The 25,073-nt window shown below is 35.4% G+C and overlaps 1 protein-coding gene across 1 annotated transcript; it reads left to right on the top strand.

Annotated features, from left to right (window-relative positions):
* The first annotated feature begins 21,934 nt into the window (after positions 1 to 21,934).
* NACA2 (nascent polypeptide associated complex subunit alpha 2) lies at positions 21,935 to 22,584 on the top strand. Its single transcript, XM_021678392.1, is given in 2 exon segments — positions 21,935 to 22,169; positions 22,172 to 22,584. Coding segments are annotated over 2 exon segments (648 nt in total).
* The last annotated feature ends 2,489 nt before the right edge of the window (positions 22,585 to 25,073 follow it).

Raw genomic sequence — 25,073 nt, 5'->3', positions numbered from 1 at the left:
TCCTTGCGCCTCTACGATACCCCGCTAAATGCTACTCTTTCCTTTTCCTTTCCTTCACAATCTATTTTCTGGAGAGAAATGTTTTTATTCATCACATCCTCATTCACACTTCAAACTGCTCTAATCTGTCTTCCACCTCCTGGAAACTGCTTTTACCAAGTTCACCCATTAACTATTTATTGCTGGGGCGCCTGGGTGGCTCAGTTGGTTAAGCAACTGCCTTCAGCTCAGGTCATGATCCTGGAGTCTTGGGATCGAGTCCTGGGATCGAGTCCCGCATCAGGCTCCCTGCTCAGCAGGGAGTCTGCTTCTCCCTCTGACCCTCCCCCCTCTCATGTGCTCTCTCTCTCATTCCCGCTCTCTCAAATAAATAAATAAATAAAATCTTAAAAAAAACACCAAAACTATTTATTGCCAAACTAATGAACACATTTTAATTTTTTGGTCTTATTTAATATTTTCCTCCTTCAAGCTCTTTTTTTCTCTTTGCTTTGTTGATATAGCTTTCTTTTGGTTTCCCTCACACCATTCTAGCTAATTCTTAATGTCCTTATGAACTATTCTTTCTCTACCATTACTTAAATGTTAGCATGCCCTAGTGCTTTATCCTTGGCCCTCTTCTCATTACACTATATAAACCATTCCTGAATTCTCCTGTAACTACAAACTGCATGTTGATGACTCTCAAGTTTCTATTTCTAGGCTAGACCAGTATCTACTGCACATCTTCAACTCTATGTCCACAAGCCTCTAAACACAATTTATCCTTTTGAGGGGGATTTAAAACACAAATGAGTTAATGATTTTCTTTCTATGCAAATAACAAATCTTTGGGACAGATCAAATACATTTTTTACTTCCATATTGCCAAACTTTGATTTGATTGGTTCTGTATTTATCCCCATGTGGCAGCTGGAGCACTCACTTTAGAAGGAACCTTTCCTAATTCCAGTGTATCAAGGAAAATCTGCAAGTTAAAAACTCACTTTTATCAGCAAGAATTCAGAGAATGGCAGGTGGCAAATAAAACTCTTAGTGGATTATTCTAATTGCATTTTCTTTTACCTTCATATCTTAAAAAGTTGTAAGAAAAGAGAGAGGACAACTTTCTATGGTTTTGACAGTTGTGTTTACACCATTCTCTAATGAATACTGTTCCAAGTTTTCACGGACTCTGAGTATGAACCTAGTTTGAAGTGTCTAGTGTCAGCTTGCACAATGGGTGTATAAAAACAAGAACTAGGATTAATTGGATGCATTTGATATATAAAAGTATTGACTAATATTTTTACAAATCATTATGACATTCTTTTATTTATTTTCACAATTTTCTTTACTGATTTAGTGCTTTATATTGAAGACAGAAGAGTCAAACACAAAATAATAAAGCATAAAATTCAAATAAAAGAATGAAAAATTAAGATGAGGCAAAATTAAGACAAGGAATAATTAGATTAACTTACATCTTCTTCTTAAAACAAAATCTAATTTATTATAAATCAAACCCCCCTAAATCTCAGTTTAAACTGTTATTCTGGGTTTTATATAATATTTCTGAAAGGAATTAATTATCACACATTAATTGATTAAAAGAATATCTGAGTGTTTTTTGAAATATCAGTTTTAATGTGAGATAATGAATATTTGTCTAACAACATCTTACTTTTTAAACAATTAAAAAAAGAAACCTGAAATTGCATCTAGGTGGCAAACTTTATAAATGACCACCTATCCAGTAAATGTAGTTGCTAATAAGTTTTTTAAAGCAAAGATGCATATATTGTGCATTCAGAAATATGCAAACACCTATATTTTTCCCATTAGCTGGAAGAACCTGAAAAATAAGTGAGATAATATGACTTTGGTCAATGTAAGAAGTGGAAAGCCAACAAGAACATAGGCTTCTTGTTTGATCTTTCCACCTACCTCACATTGTATTGTGACTTTATATATTTAACCTGTTCTCCCAACAGAATACTTTAAATTTGCTTACAGTTTAAGCATTCATTTTTCATCAGTAACCAAATGCCTATATTTGCAGATTTTCAAAATATATCCTTTCCTCATAACTCTCATGGAAATTTCTCCAAAATAATCACTTTTCTCAAGCAGTTATAAAGCAAAATTGTCTCAATGATGGCAAATATGGCATGTTATTGAAATGCAAGAAAAAAGCTTCCATATCTGGCTGAATGAGTTAAAGAAATCTTCAAGGAAGTCATATTTTTACTGACTTGGCAGTATATCTGAAGGTTAACAGAAAGACTGATGAAGAAAATATACAGAAATATAAGTGAGTATGATGTGTTCTGGGAACTATAAGTAGTTTCTTAATTTTAGATTTAGTTTAAATTATTCTATTGTGTTTATTAAGTGCCTTGAAACCTTACAAAAAATGTGTAAGAAAGTTTGTGGGAAAAGGTTAATCTAAACAGGTCAGGTAACAAGAACTAGATTTAAAAAAAAAAAAGCCCTGTGTAATTTGTGAAGGAATTTAGATTTATCTATTCTCATTTCAATCTCTTCCCTCCATCATGCCCTTCATCAAACACACTATATCCTAAGCTGAACTCATCCTTGCACTAAAGCCTGATCCTCCTCCGGTATTCCCCAGCTTATTAAAAGGCATCACTAGGAAATGCCTCCCAAGCCAAAAATCTGTTAGTCATCCTCGATTCCTCTCCCCTCCCTAACTTAACCAAACAATGACGAAGTTCTGCCTCCTAGAACTCATATCTGTTCCCTTCTTCCCATCCCTAGAGCCAATGCCTTACTTCAACATTATTTTTAACCTGAACTACTGCATGCCTTCTAAAATGTCTCTTTGCCTCCAATCTTGCTCTCCTCTGCCCTTTCTTAATGCTGCTATCAGAATGCCTATTATAAAGTGCAAAATTAGTCATGTCATCTTTCAACTTTGAATTCTTCAATGACCCTCTAGAGCCTTCAGGATAAAATTCAAACTCTGCTGCCCAGAGGGGGAAAAAAAAACACCCTAGTGGATCTGCTCTTGACTATACGGCCACTTAATTCTTTCTTCCCCACTCCTTCTGCCACTATGCACCACCAAGTCAATGATCAAACTTTGATTCACATCAACATGAACTGTAAAGCTTGTTAAACACACACATGCACACACACACACACACACACACACACACCTTGGCCATGATGCAGATATTCTGAAGCAAGAGATGTAATCATCTGTGTTTTTAACAAATTCCCCAGGTAGTTCAGATGTGAGTCAGTCTGAGATCCACTGGTGTACATCCTACTGGACTATTTAAGAGTTCCTTGACTTCTCCTCGAGCTTTGTTCTTCTATACTTTGTACATACTGAACATTCCTTCCTAACTCCTTCCAGTCGTCTTCCCTGCACTCCCAATTCTTGGGTAGTTCCTACTCATATTTTAAATCCCAACTCCAGGGGCACCTGGGTGGCTCAGTCAGTTAAGTGTCTGCCTTCAGCTCAGGTCATGATCCCAGGGTCCTGGGATTGAGCCCTGCATCAGGCTCCCTGCTCAGTGGGGAGCCTGCTTCTCCCTCTCCTTCTGCTGGTGCTCTCTCTCTCATGCTTGCTCTCCCTCTTTCAAATAAATAAATAAAATCTTTAAAAAAAATTTAAAAAAAAACTCAACTCCAACAGTATGTCCTACAAGAAGCCTCTTCTGACTACCCTATCCAACCCTCTGTGGGTTAGGTACCTATTGTATACATTCCCATAACACTCTATGTTTACCTCTGTCACGATATTTAACAATTGGTATTCTCATTGCTTGTCATCTCTAATAGACTGTAAGCTCTTTTATCTTTATATATTTAGTGCCTAACAAGCAATAGGTGCTTAATAAACTTTCATTGAATGAATGAAATTGCTCTCCTCTCATTACTCTCATTCTACTACCATACTCACAACACTCTGACACCAGATGTGGGGGGTTGTTTTCCCCCACCAAGCAATTCTCTGCAACACCAACTGAGCATCCTATAATTTAACTCAATTCTGACACTATCTACCTGGAGATGGCATCAGGTCCCACAAGTTAAGGGATCAGTCCCATGAGACTGTCCTTCTTCCCACTTCAATATTTTTTTTTAAGATTTTATTTATTTATTTGAGAGAGAGAGAATGAGAGACAGAGAGCATGAGAGGGAGAAGGGTCAGAGGGAGAAGCAGACCCCCTGCCGAGCAGGGAGCCCGATACGGGACTTGATCCTGGGACTCCAGGATCATGACCTGAGCCGAAGGCAGTCGCTTAACCAACTGAGCCACCCAGGTGCCCGTCCTTCTTCCCACTTCAGATGCCAATCACAAGTAGTAGGTCCCCAGGTTACCCACAACTTATGTCCAATTTGGCTACAAATCGGAGGTTTCCATGACTTTCTCCCCTATGGATTCAATTATTTGCTAGAATAGTTCACAGAACTCAGGGAAACATTTAATGTTTACCAGTTTATTAAAGGATATGATAAAGTATATTTATGAACAACCAGATGAAGAGATACATAGGGTCTGGGAGATCTGGGAGGGTCCCAGGAACAGCAGCTCTGTCCCTGTGGAGTTGAGGTGAGTTCTTTCCTAGTATGTGGATGTGTTCACCAACCTGGAAGCTCTCTGAAAAATTGAGATTTTATGGAGGCTTCCTCACATAGGCATGATCAATGATTCACTCCATTTCCAGCCCCTCTCCCCTCTCTGGAGACTGGGGGTAGAGCTAAAAATTCCAAGGTTCTAAGCATGGCTTATCTTTTTGGTGACCACCTAGGAACAAGATGCCCACCCAGAATTGCCTATTAGAAAAAAAGATACCCCTAGTGGTCTCATCACTTAAGAATTTACAAGTATTGTATCATATGATCTCACTGATATGAGGAATTCTTAATCTCAGGAAACAAACTGAGGGTTGCTGGAGTGGGGGGGTGGGGTGGGAGGGATGGGGTGACTGGGTGATAGACACTGGGGAGGGTATGTGCTCTGGTAAGCACTGTGAATTGTGCAAGACTGTTGAATCTCAGATCTGTACCTCTGAAACAAATAATGCAATATATGTTAAGAAAAAAAAAAGAAGAAGAAGGTAGCGGGAGGGGAAGAATGAAGCGGGGGAAATCGGAGGAGTAGACGAACCATGAGAGACGATGGACTCTGAAAAACAAACTGAGGGTTCTAGAGGGGAGGGGAGTGGGAGGATGGGTTAGCCTGGTGGTGGGTATTGAGGAGGGCACATTCTGCATGGAGCACTGGGTGTTATGCACAAACAATGAATCATGGAACACTTCATCTAAAACTAATGATGTAATGTATGGGGATTAACATAAGAATAAAAAAAAAACATTAAAAAAAAAGAATTTACAAGTATTTTAGGAGCTCTATGCCAGGAATGGGGTCGAAGACCAAATATATATTTCTTATTATAAATCACAGTATCACATCACTGTTTCCCTGGCTATTATTAAAGCACTGCAATGTAACATTGCAAATGCACTGAGCTTTTATCTCCTATATTGTTATATACCCTTTTGTTGTTTATAGCTTGCCTCATCAACTAGACCGAAAGTTTCCTAAATATGAATACTTTGTATTTATTTGATTACATTACATATTACATGACACCTTACATATAACAGGTACTTGGGATCAGGTCTGTTGCATAGCGATGCAGGCCATGCATTGCCTAACATCAAAGGGTGCTGTTGACACAGATGACAACATGCCCCCAGAAGTTGTGCTGTGCAGTGGCCCCATTTAATACTGTAAAAAAGAAAATACTTTTAGGAATTGATTTTAAATTAATTTTTAAAAACCACATAATAATTGGCAAAATTTGGAAAATTATATATTGTTTTCTCTGAAAGCTCTTAGGATTCACGTTCAATCCATCTCCTGCCATAAATATCTCACGCCAAGGGGAAAAAGTCTTCTCTTAGTCTATTCCTGGCTAAAAGCAGTTTTACTTTAGCACAACCTTCACAGAGAATTATTTCATCTTCCCTGATTTACATAGTAGATGCTAAAGAAAGCCTTCCCTTAGTCTATTCCTGGCTAAAAGCAGTTTTACTTTAGCACAACCTTCACAGAGAATTATTTCATCTTCCCTGATTTACATAGTAGATGCTAAAAACATACATACAAATTACACTCTGATGGAATAAACACAGAATACTTGATGGGGTTTTTAAAATCTTATTAATCTTATTCAAAGATTTTTCTATCAAGATAAATTTATGATCTCAATAGAACTGCTCTGTTAGAGTGTTTTTTCCATTAGGGTAATAAAGAAAAAAATTGTTGGGCAGCGATGAATGGAGGACAGGGAAGGGGAATGGAAAATTTACTGTCACTTTATTTGGAAAGCCAACTTATAGTTATTATATGTACCATCAACATCAAGCGTTTTCTCTAACATCTGGTATTCTTCCGGCTTTACAGAAATATTGAGGTCATCAAAAGCATCTTGCAAGTTGTTAATTTGAATTTTGTTGCAGTCCATCAGGTTAACAGTCTGGAGGGCAGTAGATAAATCTGAAAACACATGAGGATTCTGTAAGTCATGTATCTCAACTAATATTATCTCTATGATTCCAAAATTAATAAGCCAAATATTCCTTTACTCCAGGCATATTTCCCTGAGATGTTCAGTTATTTTTGTCTTAATGTAAAAAAAAATTAGGATGACTGAGGTTTTTTTATTTAACTGAATAAAACTATCAGTTTTTTAAACTTAAAATAGGCCATTATTGCATCTCCTAGGGAAATGTTTACTTTTGTATCAGTGAGAGGGAATTTGGGGCTTATCTCTCTGTATATGAAACAGCCCAAATTTCAGAGTATAAAAATATTAGTCCTGAATTTTCTTCTACTTACATATTTTGCTGCTCCTTTCATTTTTTGCTTATTCGTCATAACTTTTACTCTATTATTAGAAGTCCCCCCAGAAGTATGGGAGGATTAAGATTTTCAGGAATATATTGTGCGTGAAAGTGGAAGTGGCCTTTACTTTTTAACCTAAAAGGTACAAGAACTAAATGCTACAAAATCTGTAGATGAAATATGAATTGAAGAGTTTCAAGATTAGAGGTAATAGATGTAAGGGTTTTACTACAAAGAAAATAAAAATGTTGGAGGTTCTTTCAGGCTGAAGCACTCTGTATTCTTCCCAGGTCTTATCCAAACCTCTAGGAGTTTTCCCCTCTAAATGGGGTCCTTAGGATTAGAGCCATGCCTCTATTTATCAATGAGTTACACAAATCATCATACACTCAAGATCACTGTTTGGATTATAATCTCTAGTTTATCTGGGGGAATATTTAAAAGGAGGCAAAGTAGAGGCACACAAAGGAATTGCAGAGAAGAGGTGTACTTTTTAATAAGACATTATTAGACAAGAAATTTTCCAACAGATCTTAATTCATGAGGGCCTTTAATTTCTCCAATAAATTCCAGCAGACTTTTTGTAGAAATTACACTGATTCTAAAATTTACATGGCAATGGAAAAGACCTAGAATAGCCAAAACAACTTTTTTTAAAGTAGAACAAAGTTGGAGGACCGATACTACCTGAGTGCTTTCAATGTTTATTATCAAGCTACAGTAATCAGACAATGTGGTATCAGTGTAAAGACTGACAAAGATCAATGGAACAGAATAGAGAATCCAGGAAATATATATACAAATACATATGATTTTCTACAAAAGTACAAAGGAAATTCAGTATAGAAAATATAGAGAAAGTATAATCTTTTCAACAACCAACCGTGCTGGAACAAATGAATGTCCATATACAAAACAAAACAAGACAAAAAGGAACTTTGATCCATACTTTATTCTATATATAAAGATTAAAGCAAAATAGATCATACACCTAAAATGCAAAACCAAAACCCACAAAACTTTTAGAAGAAAACATACAATCAAACCTTTGTAACTTTGGGGGAGGCAAAGACTTCATACATGTGAAACCAAAAGCACAATACAAAAAGAAAAAAATTGATTAATTAAACTTCATCAAAATTAAAATTAATGATCTTTCAAAGACACTTAAGAAAATGAAGAGACTCAGAAAATTTTGCTCGGTATAAGACTCAGAGAAAATATTTTGCTAAGTGTATTTCTGATAAAGGACAGGTACGTACAGAAATACAAAAGCAAACAACCCAACTTTAAAAATGGGCAAAAGATCTGAACAGACACTTTACAAAGAAGATATACAGATGGCAAATAAGCACATGAGAAGATGTTCAACATCATTAGTCATTAAGGAAATGCAAATTAAAACCACAACGAGATACCACTCCACACTTACTAGAATGATTAAAATTAGAAAGACTGACTATACCAAGTATTGGCAAGGATTTGGAGGAATTGGAACTCTCATTCACTGCTGGTGGAAACGTAAATGTAAAATAGTGTGGCTACTTTGGAAACCAGTTTGCAGTTTCTTAAAAAGTTAAACATACACCTACCATATGAGCCAGCCAAGCTTTGGTAACTACTCAAGAGAAATGAAAGCTTATGTTCATACAATGACGTACAAAATTGTTCATAGCAGTTTTATTTGTAATAGCTCCAAACTGGAAATAGCCTAATGTGTATCACCAGGTAATAGATAAACTGTGGTATATCAATAAAATGGAGTGCTATCCAGTAATAAATAAGAATGACTTACTGATACATGCTACATGGATGAATCTCAAAATAATTATGCTGAATGAAAACATCCAGCAAAAAAAGAATATATCCATTTTGTAAAATTCTGGTAAATGCAAATGAATCTATACTGACAAAAAGCAGACCAGGGGTTGCCTGAGGATGAGGAAGAGGATAGGAAATGGCAGGAGAGATTATAAAGGAGCATGAGGAAGTTTTGGGGGTGAGGGATGTGTTCATTACCTTGATCATGATGGTAGTTTTATAGGTGTGTGCATATATCAAAACTTACCAAACTGTGCACTTTAATTACAAAAATATACAGCTTTTGTATATCATTTATACCTCACAACACTGTTTAAAAATAATAACGACAAAAGGTAATGGAAACTATGACAAATATTTAAAATGAAATATTGATTGACCCACCTTCAAATTCAGGAGCTGGCTTATTTGTGTTCAAAGCCTCCAAAATTTGTTTGAGACTTACTTCACTATTTTCTAAAAAGTAAAGTATAAGGATTATAAAATGGCAAAGTGTCAATGTTTATAACCATTAAAATAACCATGACAGAAAATGGGGGGATGGGCAAATTTTGTTAATTTTTGAAAATTAGCTGGATAAAAACTAATCAATTTAAAATAGTTTTACCAAGAACCTGTTCCCTTAAAATGAGAAAAAATTTCTAATTATACTATTTGTCTTAATTAAATTTTGATGTATACATTTTACAAATATGATGCCAGATAAACAGAGGGTGCCTTTTCAAAATATTTCCAAGAGAAGGGGTGCCTGGGTGGTTCAGTCAGTTAAGCATCTGACTCTTTTTTTTTTCTTTTTAAAGATTTTATTTATTTATTTGACAGAGAGAGACACAGCGAAAGAGGGAACACAAGCAGAGGGAGTGGGAGAGGGAGAAGCAGGCTTCCTGCAGAGCGGGGAGCCCGATGCGGGACTCGATCCCAGGACCCTGGGATCATGACCTGAGCTGAAGGCAGACACTTAACCATCTGAGCCACCCAGGCGCCCCAAGCATCTGACTCTTGATCTCAGCTCAGGTCTTGATTTCAGGGTCGTGAGTTCAAGCCTTGCACTGGGCTCCACACTGGGTGTGGAGCCTACTTAAAAATGAATGAATGAATGAATAAATAAATAAATAAAATTTCCAAGAGAAAAATATTAATTTTTAATTAGTTCTCAGTATGCCTATGTTCTCATTATGTTTCTAAGACCTAGTTTATCTAAACTATGCATATATAAAACAGATATCCCAAGCTCACAGTAGAACTAGGACTTCATTAAGCTCAACATAGATTGTTCTTTCAAAAAGGGCTCACCATCAATAGATGCTTGACCCAGAATCTCCTGGAATGTCTTGTTGCTTAATGGAATTCCTGCACTCAAGAGTTGGAAGCTCAGTTTATTTGCAGGCATCTTATCATTTCTGATCTTATCAAGAGTTGTAATCTCTTTAAATAAATCTGTAAATACATGAAGAATAGAGAACAAATGAGGAAGCTGGGGCAAAGCCCTTTCTTAGACCTAACACCCTGACCTGCAGAGAGTAGGTGTATTACAAAAGTTATTTTGAGTTAAAGGGCTTTCAAACATATCAATGGGCTTTGTTTTGAGAAGCCACTTAAACAACAAGCAAAATTTAACATACCCCTTGCCAGCTAAAAGTTGAACTTCTGCAAAATTTTTGTAAAAATTTGCTTTTATTTATTATTTCCCCTCAAAGGTAAAAACTACTACGTGCTCCAATCTTTCATAGACTGTAAGCATTTCAAGCACAGCTAGGTAATGGCTCTTAGAATGAGGTCAGCTAGCAGAAACAGAACGCAGGTAGTTGGAGAAAGAAAAATGAAAATATAAATCTGCTATAGCCTGAAAAACACGTAGTCACACCCTATCCTAGGATTAGAGAGTCTCTCTTACCGCCTACCTAGTAGTTTTAGATGCGCTAGATCTTGTTTTCTTTGTACTTTCTCTTACAATATTTCACTGTAGGTGAGATAAAGAAGCACGTGGAATTTATTAGAGGTGAGAGAAAATTGTATTAGATTCATGGGATACCTTACACTGAAGCATATACTGAGACAAACTGTTTGCTTTAAGGAAGCATATACTAGGAATGTAATTCTAAATAATTCATTATAGTCAAAGTACAGATTGAATATGATAAGGAATAAGAAAGCAGATTATAACATCGCAATAAAGCAAAGAAAACTTAAGGAATTAAAAGCACAGGGCAAAACAAAGTATACTTTAGAAAAAGTAGAATATCACAGAATGATCTTAGAAATTTATCTTTAATTTTCATTCTTTTACTATACTTACTGTTGAATGGTGTTGATGGTTTCGGTGAATTAGTGAAAACACCAATTATATCTTTTACAATCTTTTTATTTTCTGCGAAGTTAAATAAAATAGGGTTTAAATAGATTTCAACCTCATTAAGGCAGGGATCTGGTATTGCTTTAATATAATTTCATTCAGTTTTCAAACTTCTATGACTATAACGCATAGTAAGAAAAACATTTAGATTGTGAACATGCGTGCTCACACACAAATACTCACACACACAGAAATAAATGTTTTATAAAACAATACTTACCCTTATCCTATGTGATGCATGCTGATATCTTCCAACAAATTCCACATTATTCCATTTCATTTTAAAATGCTATTCGGGACTTAGTAAATTTATTTCACAACCCAGTATTGTGACCCACGGTTTAAAAAAATTACACACAGGTTATATAGTACAAAAATATATACACACCTATAACGAGTATGAGAGAATGCATAGAGCCACTCCCTGCAGAGATGATTTATACAACAAAGACAGCAAAGGAAGAGAAAGAATCAAAAAAAAATTCCTTTGGAAGAAAGTTCTGTTTGGTGAGAAAAGAGAAATTCAACTTGTTTTTACTGTCACTACTCCCTATTTAACCCTGAAGTGAACAAGCAAAAACTATGCATAAAAGAAAATATATAAAATTATTAATCTTTCCAAGTAAGTAAAAACCCTTACAAAACCTAATAGCTGAATTTCAATTTCTTCTGAATTATCCATACTATCACACATAAATATTTCTTATTCTTTGGAGGACAGAGTTCAGGACATACTACCCCCAAAACATTGCAACCTAGCATATTGAATACTTTAAGCTGAAGAAATTTGAGAAATGGAAGGTGCAGTTAGGATTCAGACTTCCCCATCCTCCCTGAAGGGAAATTTCCCCCAGTTTACCACCCTTAGCTCATATCATTTTGCCCTGTCACATTTTCCACCATTTTCTACTTAACCACTTCTTTGGGTCTTCGTTTCCTTATGTATGCTCCCCTTTCATGTAAAGTTTATATTAAATTTGTATGTTTTTCTCTTGTTAATCTGTCTTTTGTTACAGAGCTCTAGCTGAGAACCTAGAAGGGTAGAAGGAAAAGATTTTTTCCCCACTCCTACAGAAGCCTGCTTCAGGGATCACAGGCTCACAGACTGAATACAGCTGAGATTCAGTCATGTTCATTGTCTTAGGGAGTGTCAGGGTTTTCTTTTCATTTGAATTTAACTATCTTAATATAGGATATGTGCTCTCAAGTTACCCTACAGTCCACATCCCTTCCTTTTGTCTTATACCCAATTCATTTTATTAATTTGCATTATGTGCCTGGCTACTGCAGATATTTGAGTTAGCTGACTCCGGTCTGCTTCAAAAGTTACCCTTCTCTGGAAGCTTATTGTAATTTGTTTAAAGAGCAAATTGGAGCTATTGCACTGTACCTCTTGAAGTGGTGGATAATTTGACCCATCTTTCCTGTTCTTTTTTTTTTTTTTTTAAGATTTTATTTATTTATTTGTCAGAGAGAGAGAGAGCACAAATACAAACAGGGAGAGCAGTAGGCAGAGCAGGCAGAGGGAGAAGCAGGTTCCCTGATGAGCAAGAAGCCCGATGAGGGACTCAATCCCAGGACCCTGAGACCATGACCTAAGCCGAAGGCAGACGCTTAATGACTGAGCCACCCAGGCATCCCCCATCTTTCCTGTTCTAAGCAGTTAGTTTGGCCTTAAGTATTTCCTCATTCCTGAGATTTTTGTAGATTAAAAGTTTTTGTAGAGACTGCTTGTGCAGAAACCTAGAGTTGTTGAAGAAAATATACCAAATGCCTAAATAGAGAGGAAGAATTTCTCCTGAGGCAAAGAGAGAGAAAGAAAGAGAGAGAGGGAATGGGAGGGCTGAGGGAGAGAGAGGATGGAAGTCTGATGGGAAAGAATGAGAATTGCCCTGTGGGAGCACCCCTTTCCCATATCCCTTCCCCACAGATGCAGGATCACCACAGGCTCCATCCACTAGGTGTCAGTAGAAACACAATGCAAGGGAGTTTTAAAAGCTCTTCCTCTATCTCCTACATTATGGTATAACCTTGGAATGGGAGAGGGTGCCAGCAATGAACCAGCCTAGATATCTGGATCAACCCTCCTACTAAAAACAACTAAAAATTCTAAGTAAAATTATTGCTTTAAAATGACCTTAAATCCATCAATCTGCTGCCAAGAAAGTAAGAAACTTCCAGGCCAAACAAGTAATGGAAGGCTGTAACCCAGAAACACTGCAACAGTTTTTCACCCAGAGTATTTGCCAAAGACAAAACAAAAACAAAGCAACATTGGATGAACTTTAGTTTGTATTTTCTTTTCTTTTCTTTTTTTTTTTTTAAAGATTTTTATTTATTTGAGAGAGAGCACATGAAAGGGGTTAGGGTCAGAGGCCCGCCGAGCAGGGAGCCCGATGCGGGACTCCATCCAGGGACTCCAGGATCATGACCTGAGCCAAAGGCAGTCGCTTAACCAACTGAGCCACCCAGGCACCCTAGTTTGTATTTTCAAAGGTCAGACAAAGCCTAGGTTTCTCCCAAACTGGGGGGGTTTATCCTCGACTTACAAAAATGTTTCTCTAGATTTCAATACCTAGAGAAAATATCAAGAATAAGAAAAAGTTCCTCCTTTATAGATAATTTGACTTTTCTCTCTAGCTACCTTTAAGATTTTCTTTCCTTCTGGTAGGCTGCAGTTTCATCATGATAAACCTATGTATGGATGGATTTCCTTTCCTCCTATGTGGGATTCATTGGACTTCTTGAATTGGTAGGTTTAGGTCTTTCTCATTCTAGAAAATTCTCAGCTATAGTTCTCCAAATACTTTCTCTGCAACCATTCTGTCTCTTCTCCCCTGAATGGATATATATCATGTCTTTTCATTTTTTCTTTTTTTAGCTTTACTGAGATATAATTCACATATAACATTATATTAATTATAATGTAAGTGTAAAGTATATAACATTGTAATCTGATATACACATATATTTCAAACCAATTACTGCAATAAGTAGCCTTTTCATTCTGCCTTCCTCTAACCCTCTTTCTTGTATTCTATTTCTCTTTCTATGCTACATTTTGTATCATTTCTTCAAACTATTTTGCAGTTCATATTTCTTCACCTATGTTTAATCTGCTGACATTATTGTCCATTAATTAATTTTAATTGCTACTTTTTTAATTTCTAGAAGTCCTGTTTCTTTCTTTCAAATTTTAGTTTCCCTCACATGGTTCCAAATTTATCTTTTTTTTCTTCAGAAGAATAAGAATACAGGAAGAGTGAAATCAAAAGAATGGAAAATATATATATATCTAAAAAATATAGTTAATAATACTGTATTGCATATTTGAAGATTGCTAAGAGAGCAAATCTTAAAATTTCTTAACACAAGAAAAAATTTTTTCTAACTATGTATGGTGACAGATATTAACTAGACTTATTATTGTGGTCATTTCATAATATATATATGAAATATATATTAAAATGTCACAAAATAAGCTTAAATAAATCATGGAGAAGAAAATGATTAAGATAAAAACAAAAATTGAGGAAACAGTCAACAAACACACAATAGAGAGGATCAGAAAGCTGAGAATTAATTAAGAGTTATTAAAATTGACAAACCATTAGCATAGATGATCTAAAAAGAAAAAAGAACCAATATGAGGAATAAGATGGGAGCATTACCACAGATGCTGCAAATATTACAAAACTACTAAGCGCTTATTATTTTTTTTTTTTAAGATTTTATTTATTTATTTGACAGAGAGAGACACAGCAAGAGAGGAAATACAAGCAGTGGGAGTGGGAGAGGGAGAAGCAGGCTTCCTGCCGAGCAGGGAGCCCAATGCGGGGCTTGATCCCAGGACCTGGAATCATGACCTGAGCCGAAGGCAGACGCTTAACGACTGAGCCACCCAGGCGCCCCCTAAGCGCTAATTATTAAAAACTTAATAGCACTATAGCAGTAATTTTTCATATGAAAAGGACAACCTCTTTGAAAAAACAAACTTAGCAAAATTTGACTCAAGAATAAACAGAAGGGCGCTGGGTGGCTCAGTTGGTTAAGCAACTGCCTTCAGCTTGGGTTATGATCCTGGAGTCCCGGGATCGAGTCCCATATCGGGCTCCCTGCTCAGCGGGGGGGTCTGCTTCTCCCTCTCTCTTCCCTCTCGTGCTCTCTGTCTCTCATTCTCTCTCTCAAATAAGTAAATAAAATCTTAAAAAAAAAACAACAAAAAAACAGAAAACCTAAGTAATCCTATGGCATGAAAGAAGATGAATGAGTAATCAAAAACCTACCCAAAAAGAAATATCAAGGCTCAAACGACTGTGTTGGTGAATACCATGAGACATGAAAAGAATATGCAATTCCAATGTTACCCAAACTATGCCAAATTTAGAAAAAAAGAGAAAATACTTTTCAAATTATGAGGATAATCTGACACTGAAGCCTGACAATAGTAGTATGAGAAAATATCAGGTTAGTCTTACTCACAGAGATGTAGAAATCATAAACAAAGTATTAGAAAAATGAACCCAGCAATATGTAAAAAGGATAATATATCATGACCAAAATGGGTTTTTCCAAAATTTTAAGTTTCATTTAATATTTAAAAATTCAATATAATTCACCACACTCATAGATTACAAGAAAAACTCCTATGACCTATCTAAACAGATGCATAAAAATTGTTTGGGAAATTCATGATAAACCAAATAAATATAAATTCAATCCTTTAGCAAGAAAGGAATAGAAGGCTATTTCTTCAGTCTGGTGAACACCATTTATGAAAATACCACAGTAAATATTACATTTATTGGTGGAGCTCTGTTTGTAAGAATTACCCTGTCTCTGGAATCCAGGGTTGGGGAACTGGAAGAGCAGGGTTCTATCATATTTATTATTGTGACCATCATAATCTAATAAAGGAGTATCTGGTTTTGAAACATGGATAACAAGACTACTTGCTTCTATTCGTCTCCTCCAAATAAAGAATATCCATACACTTTCCAAAAAGGTTCTAACAGTTCACAGTGACCAATATATAAACATTACTTCTATAACAACCTTCCTAAGCATACAGTATTATTATTCTTTAAAAAAAATTAGCTTGTGTGAACATGTATACTCTAAACAGGAAACCTGTGAGGTAACTCAAGTACTTACCGTCTGTTGCACAGTTCAGTAACGCCTCAGGTTTTTCTTTACTTAAAAGTTTCTCCAGGCTCTCCAAGGGAGATAAAAGGTCTTTAACTTCAAATTTCCCATCAAAGACACTATTAACAATGTTAGATGCATCTTCTATTTCTATATAGAGAAGTGACAAAACGTAAAGATATTTAGTTGGTCAGTCTATCCAGATAAGCACTTCACAACTTGATTTGGGTGAAATGTATTCATTTTCTTGAAAACACAGTCTTGAGGGTTTTGCCTCTCTGAAATATTCTCCAAACTGAGAGCTCCACATAATTTATAGGTTTAAATGCTTATATTAGAAAACAAGAAACACTGCTCCTCATCTAGCTCCCTGCTCAGCAGGGAGCCTGCTTCTCCCTCTCCCTCTGCTGCTCCCTCTCCCTCTGCTGCTCCCCCTGCTTGTGTGCTCTTACACGCTCTCTCTCAAATAAATAAATAAAATCTTAAAAAAAAACAAGAAATACTGAAATATTTTACTATATTAGTTCAACTCATGAGGCTAAACAAAAACAACAAAATATCAAAATGATCCCAAAGAAAACAGTGCCATTATTGTGAGGGGGGAGGAAGCAGCCCTTTCTGTCTTCATCCAAATGTTTGGAAAGAACGACAGTGTTGTTGATAAGATGCCAATGATTTGGTGCTTTATTAGCTTAGTTTTATTATTCATTTATATATTTTAATCTCCTTTGTATCCAAGTTATGATGATCTTCTTTTTTATGTCCTATTTTTTTCCCCTTCATCATATTTCCTAAAGCATTCTCTATTAATCTTTTGAAAGAACAAAGTTTTGGTTACATGAATAATTTCTTTTGTGTGTGTGTGTTCTATTTCACTAACTTCTACCTTCAACTTTATTAGCTCCTGACTAGTACTTTTTGGGGGGATTGTTTTTGCTGTTTTGTTATGTTGCTGGTAAGCTTCATGAGTTGAACATTTAAGAAAAATTATTTTCAATGTTTCTTTTCTCTTTTTTTATTATGTTCATTTAGCCAGCATATAGTACATCATTAGTTTCTGATGTAGTGTTCAACGATTCAATAGTTGCATATAACACCCAGTGCTCATCACAACACGTGCCCTCCTTAATACCCATCACCCGGTTGCCTCATTCCCCCACCTCCTCCTCTCTGTAACCCTCAGTTTGTTTCTCGGAGTCCAGAGTTTCTCATGGTTTGTCTTTCTTGTTTTCTAATAAAAGCATTTAATACTATAAAATATCCTGTAAGATTGTTTTGGCCACAGTTTACATTATTTTGATATGTAGTGCTTTCAATGTCATCATTTCTAAAAATTCTTACTTTCAGGTTTCTTTTATTCTTCAACCAAAGAATTACTTAGAAGACCATTTGTTTTTAGTCTTAAAAGCAACATTTTTCTATATTCTCATTCCAAATTCTTTTAATTTCCAAATTAAAAGTAACATTGCAAATTCTTTTAACTTCCAAATTAAAAGTAATTTTAATGTTACTACATGATGGTCAGACTATGTGTTCTGAACGACTTCTGATTTTTAGAATTCATTGAAATTTTTCTTTGTGACTTAAATACATCATCTATTTTTGTGATTGTTCCATAAGCATTTGAAAAGAATGTGTATTCTAAGTTTTTAGGATACAAAGTATTATACAATCTGTTTCTTAAGTTTATTAATATTGTCATTTCAATCTCAATCTCTTTCTCAATTTCTTTCAATTAATCTCTCATCTTTCTATTTAGAATTATGTGAGAAACAAGACAGAGGATCATAGGGGAAGGGAGGGAAAAATGAAACAAGATGAAACCAGAGAGGGAGACAAACCATAAGAGACTCTTAATCTCAGGAAACAAACTGAGGGTTGCTGTAGTGGAGCGGGGTGGGAGGGATGGGGTGGCTGGGTGATGGACATTGGGGAGGGTATGTGCTATGGTGAGCGCTGTGAATTGTGTAAGACTGACGAATCACAGACCTGTACCCCTGAAAAAAAATACATTATGTTAATTAAAAAATAAAATATAAATAAATAAATAAATAAATAATAGAATTATGTGCTCACCTGAAAAAATATATAAATACAGTGTTGTCTTATGGGCATTAGTAGAAATCTAATTTACATAAAGCATTGTGTGCTATTCATTTATTCTATTTTTTCCTTTCTTCATGGAACCATATTATTATTGAGGTCTCTCTCTGGTGCAAATGTAAATCTAGTTATTGTTATGATGTGTGATATATATGGACCATGTTTTAGTCAACCATTTCCCTAATGATGGACACCTATGTTGCTTTCATTTCTATCTTCCCATAGTATTGCAGGGAGCACCCTTGTACATGTCTCTACAAGAAACTTCTCTGGGCTATTAATCTAAAAACAGAATTACTGGGCCATAAGAAACATGCATACTTATTTGACAAGTACTGCTAGGTTGCAATCTGGAATGCTGTACCATTTTACCTACTCACCAGCAATTTGTGAGTATTTCCAACTCTCTTCATATACATATTTAGCTATTTGGGTTTCACCTCCTGTACTGACTTCTTAGATCCTTACTTATTTTTCCAATTGATTTTTTTTCTTTCTACTGCTGATTTGTGGAATTTCCTTATATTTTGAGATATTAATCTTTTGTTAATTATCTTGTGATTGTCTTCTTATAGTCTGTTATATATCTTAGAGTCCTTCATTTACCAGAAATCCTTAATTTTGATGTAATTACATCCTTTTTCACCCTATGGTTCTGCTTTGGGGGAGTAGTATTTTTAAGAAGGCATCCACAACCATAAGGCACAATATTTTTTCTTACATTTTCTTCTATCAGCTGTATAGTTTTACCTTTGAGATCCATTTTCATATACATTTGATTCTTGAAAGTTATTTCTGTATACGGTATGAAGTAGGGATTCTACTCTGTTTTCTCCCACATAGTAAGCCAATTTTCTCAAATCATATACTAAATATCTTTTCCCCCACTGACTAATGATGTCATCTCAATCACATTCCAAGTTCCCATTAATAGGAGTCTCTGTTGGTCTATATTATGATGCATTGGTCTATTTGTAACACTATATTAAAGTAGCATTATAATATGTAATAATATCTGATAAAGTAAGTTCCTCTTCATTATTTTTTCAAAAGGGTCTTAGCTATTCATAGACCTATAATCTTCCAAAAAAAATATAAAATTATTTTGTCAAGGTTCCCACCTATCCTTAGATAGTGAGTGAAAATGCATTCAAAGTGCAGATTAATTTAGAGAGAATCCACTGATTTTAATACTCTTTAAAACCTCAGTGTGAGGACTATAATTCTCAATCTCAATGTCTGTGGTCCAAGGCTGTTTTAGTATCTCCATGATAGAACTGTGACTGAAAAAGTTAACCATTTTGCTAAAGTTTTGGACAAAGAACTACAGAGTAAATGTAAAAATAATAATAATAACAAAATGAGGAAATAAGAAAGAACAGAAGAGGGCAAAAGTCACTAGAGGTGATTAAAAAACCCAAATCTGATTACTTTGATAATAAAATGGATAAACCTGTCAGCAGTGATAAAGAAAAAAGAGAGAACAGAGCAATAAAACACACGAAAAGGAAGAAATAGAGGTAACAGAGATTTTTAAAGTAATTCAAGGGGCGCATGGGTAGCTCCGTCAGTTAAGTGTCCAACTTTTGATTTTGGCTCAGGTCATGATCTCAGGGTCATGGGATGGAGCCCCGAGTGGGGCTCCATGCTCAGTGGGGAGTCTGCTTCAAAGATTCACTTCCTCTCCCCCTCCCCTCACTCTCTCTCCTCAAATAAATAAATCTTTCTAAAACAGTATATGAAAATTTTGTGTTCATATGTTTGAAAACCTAGACTTTAAAAAATATACTAATCAACTATGTTTAAATGAGAAAATGGGGGAAAAAGGGGCTTGGTAGAGTATATATAAAATATATATAATTTAGGGACTCCTGGGTGGCTCAGTCGGTTAAGCATCTGCCTTCGGCTCAGGTCATGATCCCAGGGTCCTGGGATTGAGTCTCGCATGGGGCTCCTTGCTCAGCGGGGAGCCTGCTTCTCCCTCTACCTGCTACTCCCCCTGCTTGTGCTCTCTCTCTCTTTCTAATAAATAAATTAATTAAATATTTAAAAATATATATATATAATTTATACACACACATACCTATATATACACCAACCAAAAAAAAATGAAGTTTCTGTTCATATTCATTTCAAATTCCATACTTACTTTGGCACTCGATAAATTCATCACTGTTTTTCAATGCTCTGATAAAATCCTTAAAATTCACCACTTCATCTTTTTTAAAAAAAAAAAAAGAGAGAATTTAGATATTCTTGTAAAGAAGACTATTTGATGTTATAAAACCAGAGCTATAAACACAAAAATAACAGGGAGGACTGGCAATCCTACTGTGATGTACATGATATGCAGATTAGACCTGAAATAAAGCTGTCGGAGATACACTCTGAAAATCAATTCCTTCAATATAAACCCATCAATCAAAAGAAAAAATACATTTTTAATTTTCTTTTAAAAGATATAAAGGGGATATATCTTCTTAGGCATATAGGGTGAAACTTCTGAAATACTCAAGCTTTGCTATTTTAAATTAAAATAATTACTCACCAATAGGATTAGTATTATCCAAAGCCTCCCTTATTTTATCATCTGTTAGATAGATTCTGATGACATTTAAATTTTGCTGAAGGTCAGGAATGGCTGTAATTTCATTTTTGTGAATGGTGATGTTGTAAAATTGACTTTTATCTCCTGAGAAGAGATAATCACCTCCAATTAGAGAGGACTTTTCATGTTTCTCCTTTATGTTTTAAAGATAAGTGGGAAAAATTATTCCAATATATAAAATTATACTTAAAAGACAGTATTTGGGGCACCTGGGTGGCTCAGTTGGTTAAGCGACTGCCTTCGGCTCAGGTCATGATCCTGGAGTCCCGGGATCGAGTCCGGCATCGGGCTCCCTGCTCAGCAGGGAGTCTGCTTCTCCTTCTCCCGCTCCCCCCTCTTGTGCTCTTTCTCTCTCTCACTCTCTCTCTCAAATAAATAAATAAAATCTTAAAAAAAAAAAAAAGACAGTATTTGTATTTATCTATGGACTGCTCTGTTCCTAAAATAATTTAAAATAGGCGACAATACTCATATGTGGAATCTAAGAAACAAAACAGAGGAGCATAGGGGAAGGGAGGGAAAAATAAAACAAGATAAAATCAGAGATGAAGACATACCATAAGAGACTCTTAATCATAGGAAACAAACTGAGGGTTGCTGGAGGGGAAGGGGGCAGGGGATGGGGTAACCAGGTGATGGACATTAAGGAGGGCACATGCTGTAATGAGCACTGGGTATTCTTTTTTTCTTATAAATTATTTGCTTCAGGCGTATAGGTCTGTGATTCATCAGTCTTACACAATTCACAGCGCTCACCATAGCACATACCCTCCCCAATGTCCATCACCCAGCCACCACGTGTGTGTATATATTTATACACACACACACACACCACATCTTCTTTATCCATTCATCTGTTGATGGACATCCAGGCTCTTTCCATAGTTTGGCTATTGTGGACATTGCTGCTATAAACATTGGGGTGCAGGTGCCCCTTCGGATCACTACATTTGTATCTTTGGGGTAAATACCCTTCTCTAAGACTGATGAATCAGCTCTTTCTGCCGCCATCTTGGTTCCACGTTCCCCTCACAAAATGCCTGGTAAAGCCACAGAAACCGTTCCTGCTACAGAACAGGAGTTGCCACAGCCCCAGGCTGAGACAGGGTCTGGAACAGAATCTGACAGTGATGATGACTCATTACCAGAGCTTGAGGAACAGGATTCCACACAGGCAACCACATAACAAGCCCAGCTGGCAGCAGCCGCTGAAATCAATGAAGAACCAGTCAGTAAAGCAAAACAGAGCTGGAGTGAAAAGAAGGTACAGAAGGTATGTCCAAACTGGGTCTTCGACAGGTTACAGGGGTTACAAGAGTCACTATCTGGAAATCTGAGAATATCCTCTTTGTCATCACAAAACCAGATGTCTACAAGAGCCCAGCTTCAGATACCTACGTAGTTTTGGGGGAAGCCACGATCGAGGATTTATCTCAGCAAGCACAACTAGCAGCTGCTGAGAAATTCAAAGTTCAAGGTGAAGCTGTCTCAAACATTCAAGAAAACACACAGACTCCAACTATGCAAGAGGAGAGTGAAGAGGAAGAGGTTGATGAAACCGGTGAAAAGGGTAAGGACATAGAACTGGTCATGTCACAAGCAAATGCGTCAAGAGCAAAGGCAGTCCGAGCCCTGAAGAACAACTGTAATGATATTGTAAATGCTATTATGGAATTAACAATGTAACCATCTGAAAACGAGGACTTTTTTTGGTGTTTCAAAAGAATAACTGCAGCTTGATTTGAAATTTGTACTGTTTCTATCATTAATAAAGTTATGGCTTCTTGTTGGATGAAAAAAAAAAGACTCGAATCACTGACCTCTACCTCTGAAACTAATAATATATTATATATTAATTAATTGAATTTAAATTTTAAAAAAAGAAACCCCCCCCAAAAAAGAGAGATATAATAGATAAACACTAAACAAAAGAGAGCAGTGTAGCTACACAAATATGACAAAGTAGACCTTATGTGAAGAGGAATTTTTAGAGATAAAGAGAAACATTTCATAATGATGTTTTAGATGGACATAACAATTCTAAATTTGTATGTACTTAGTGACAGTCTGAAAAACATGTATTACAAAACTGAAAGAACTAAACAGAGAGATGGATGATTATAATGTGAAATATGTAAATGCACCAAGAATAATTATTTTCATATATTGCCTATGGATGATTTGATAAACTTTCTGTAAAATAATTTAGCAATATCAATTAAAAGCTTTATTTTAAATAAAATAAGATAGGTGACAATAAGTACACATAAATGTATAAATGTAAGTAAGGAAATTGGGGGAAAGGAACAAAGGAGCAACAAAAATAAGACAAAAGAGAGCAATAGACAAAGTACATTACATAAGGTCATATATATAAATTTTGCAATACCAAATGTGTACATCTAACAAGAGCTTTCTTATAAGCAAAAACTTAAAGAATTAAAGGTAGGAATAGATGAGCCCATAATCAGAGCTGCAGATCTGAACACCTTGCACTTAGTAATTAATAGAACAAGTAGAATAAACATCAGTAAGAATTAGAATATTCAACCAAACTAGCAAAAAATCTAACCTAATGGATATTTATAGAACACTACCCAACAACTACAGAATATACATTCTTTCAAGTGCACATGGAATATTCACCTAGATAGACCACATGCTAGTCTTTAAAACAAATCTAATCAATTTAAAAGCTTTTAAATTGTGCAAAATAAATTCTCTGACAAACGTTATTAAATTAGAAACCAGTAACAAGAAGATACCTAGAAATTGTCCAAATATTTGGAAATTAAATAGTACATTTCTAAACAGCTCATATTTCAAAAAGCTATCACAAGGTAAATTAGAAAATATTTTAAGTAAGTTATGATCAAAGCATAACATATAAAATTTTGTGAGATGCAGTAAAAGTGCTCAGAGGGAAATCTGTAGCTTTAAATGTTGGAAAGGCATAAAATCAGTGGTATAAAAAGTACTGGTATTAAATTCTTTTTTTAAAATTCCTTTTTATAGTTGTACAATATAGAAGCTATAGTTTATTTAACTAATCTCCAATGTTTACTCTTTAAGTATTTTCCATAATTTTGCAATTTCAAATAATTCTGTAATGAATAACCTTATGCATCTGTATTTTCACATTGGCACAGGGTATCTTCAGGGAAAATTCCTAGAAGTGGAATTGCTGAGTCAAAAGATAAATGCATGTATAGTTTTGTTAGACATTGCCAAATTCCCTCCAGAAGAATGGTAGTATTTTACATACTCATGAGTTATAGATAAATGCCTTTTTCTCTACAACCTGACAAACAGAATATGTTGTCAAGGTTTTCAATTTTTGTCAGTCTAATGGGTGAGAAATTGCATCTCTATTTTAGTTTGCATATTTCTTATTATAAGTAAAATCGAACATCTCTTAATATGTTCATGGGCCATTTTATATCTTTTTTATGATTTGTATATCCATGACTTTTGCCCGCTTTTCTATATTTCTTCTGTGATATATATTGCAAATAGTTTCTCCCATTTTGTTATTTGTTCTTTGACTTTACCTATGCTATTGTATTAATAGACAAAATTTGGGGTTTTTAAAATGTTTTCAAAGACCGATGTCAAAGAGCTTACTGCCTATGTTTTCTTCTAGAAGTTTTGTGGTTTCAGGGCTTATATGCAAGTCTTTAATCCATTTTGAGCTAATTTTTGTGCATGGTCTAAGATAGCAGTCCAGTTTCATTCTTTTGCATACAGCTGTCCCGTTTTCCCAGCACCACTTATCAAAGAGTCTGTCGTTTCCAATTGTATATTCTTGGCTGCTCTGTCATGAACACATTGACCAAATATGCAAGGGCTTATTTCTGCACTCTCTGTTCTGTTCCATTGATCTATGTGTCTGTTTTTATGCCAGTACCATACAGTTTTTATTACTATGGCTTTGTAATAAAGTTTGAAATCAGAAAGTAGGGTGGCTCTAGCTTTGTTCTTTCTCAAGATTGCTTTGGCTATTCAGGGTCTTCTGTGGTTCCATACAAATTTTAGGATTATTTGTTCTAGGTCTGTGAAAAATGCCACTGGAATTTTGATAGGGATTACAATGAGTGTGTAGATTGCTTTGGGTAGTATGGATATTTTAACAATATTTGTCTTTCCAATCCCTGAGCATGGAATATCTTTCCATT

This window comes from Neomonachus schauinslandi, chromosome 15, assembly GCF_002201575.2.
Source record: "Neomonachus schauinslandi chromosome 15, ASM220157v2, whole genome shotgun sequence".
Lineage (NCBI taxonomy): Eukaryota > Metazoa > Chordata > Mammalia > Carnivora > Phocidae > Neomonachus > Neomonachus schauinslandi.
The sequence above is the reverse complement of the archived record's forward strand: the minus strand, read 5'-3'. Positions and strand labels throughout refer to the sequence as shown.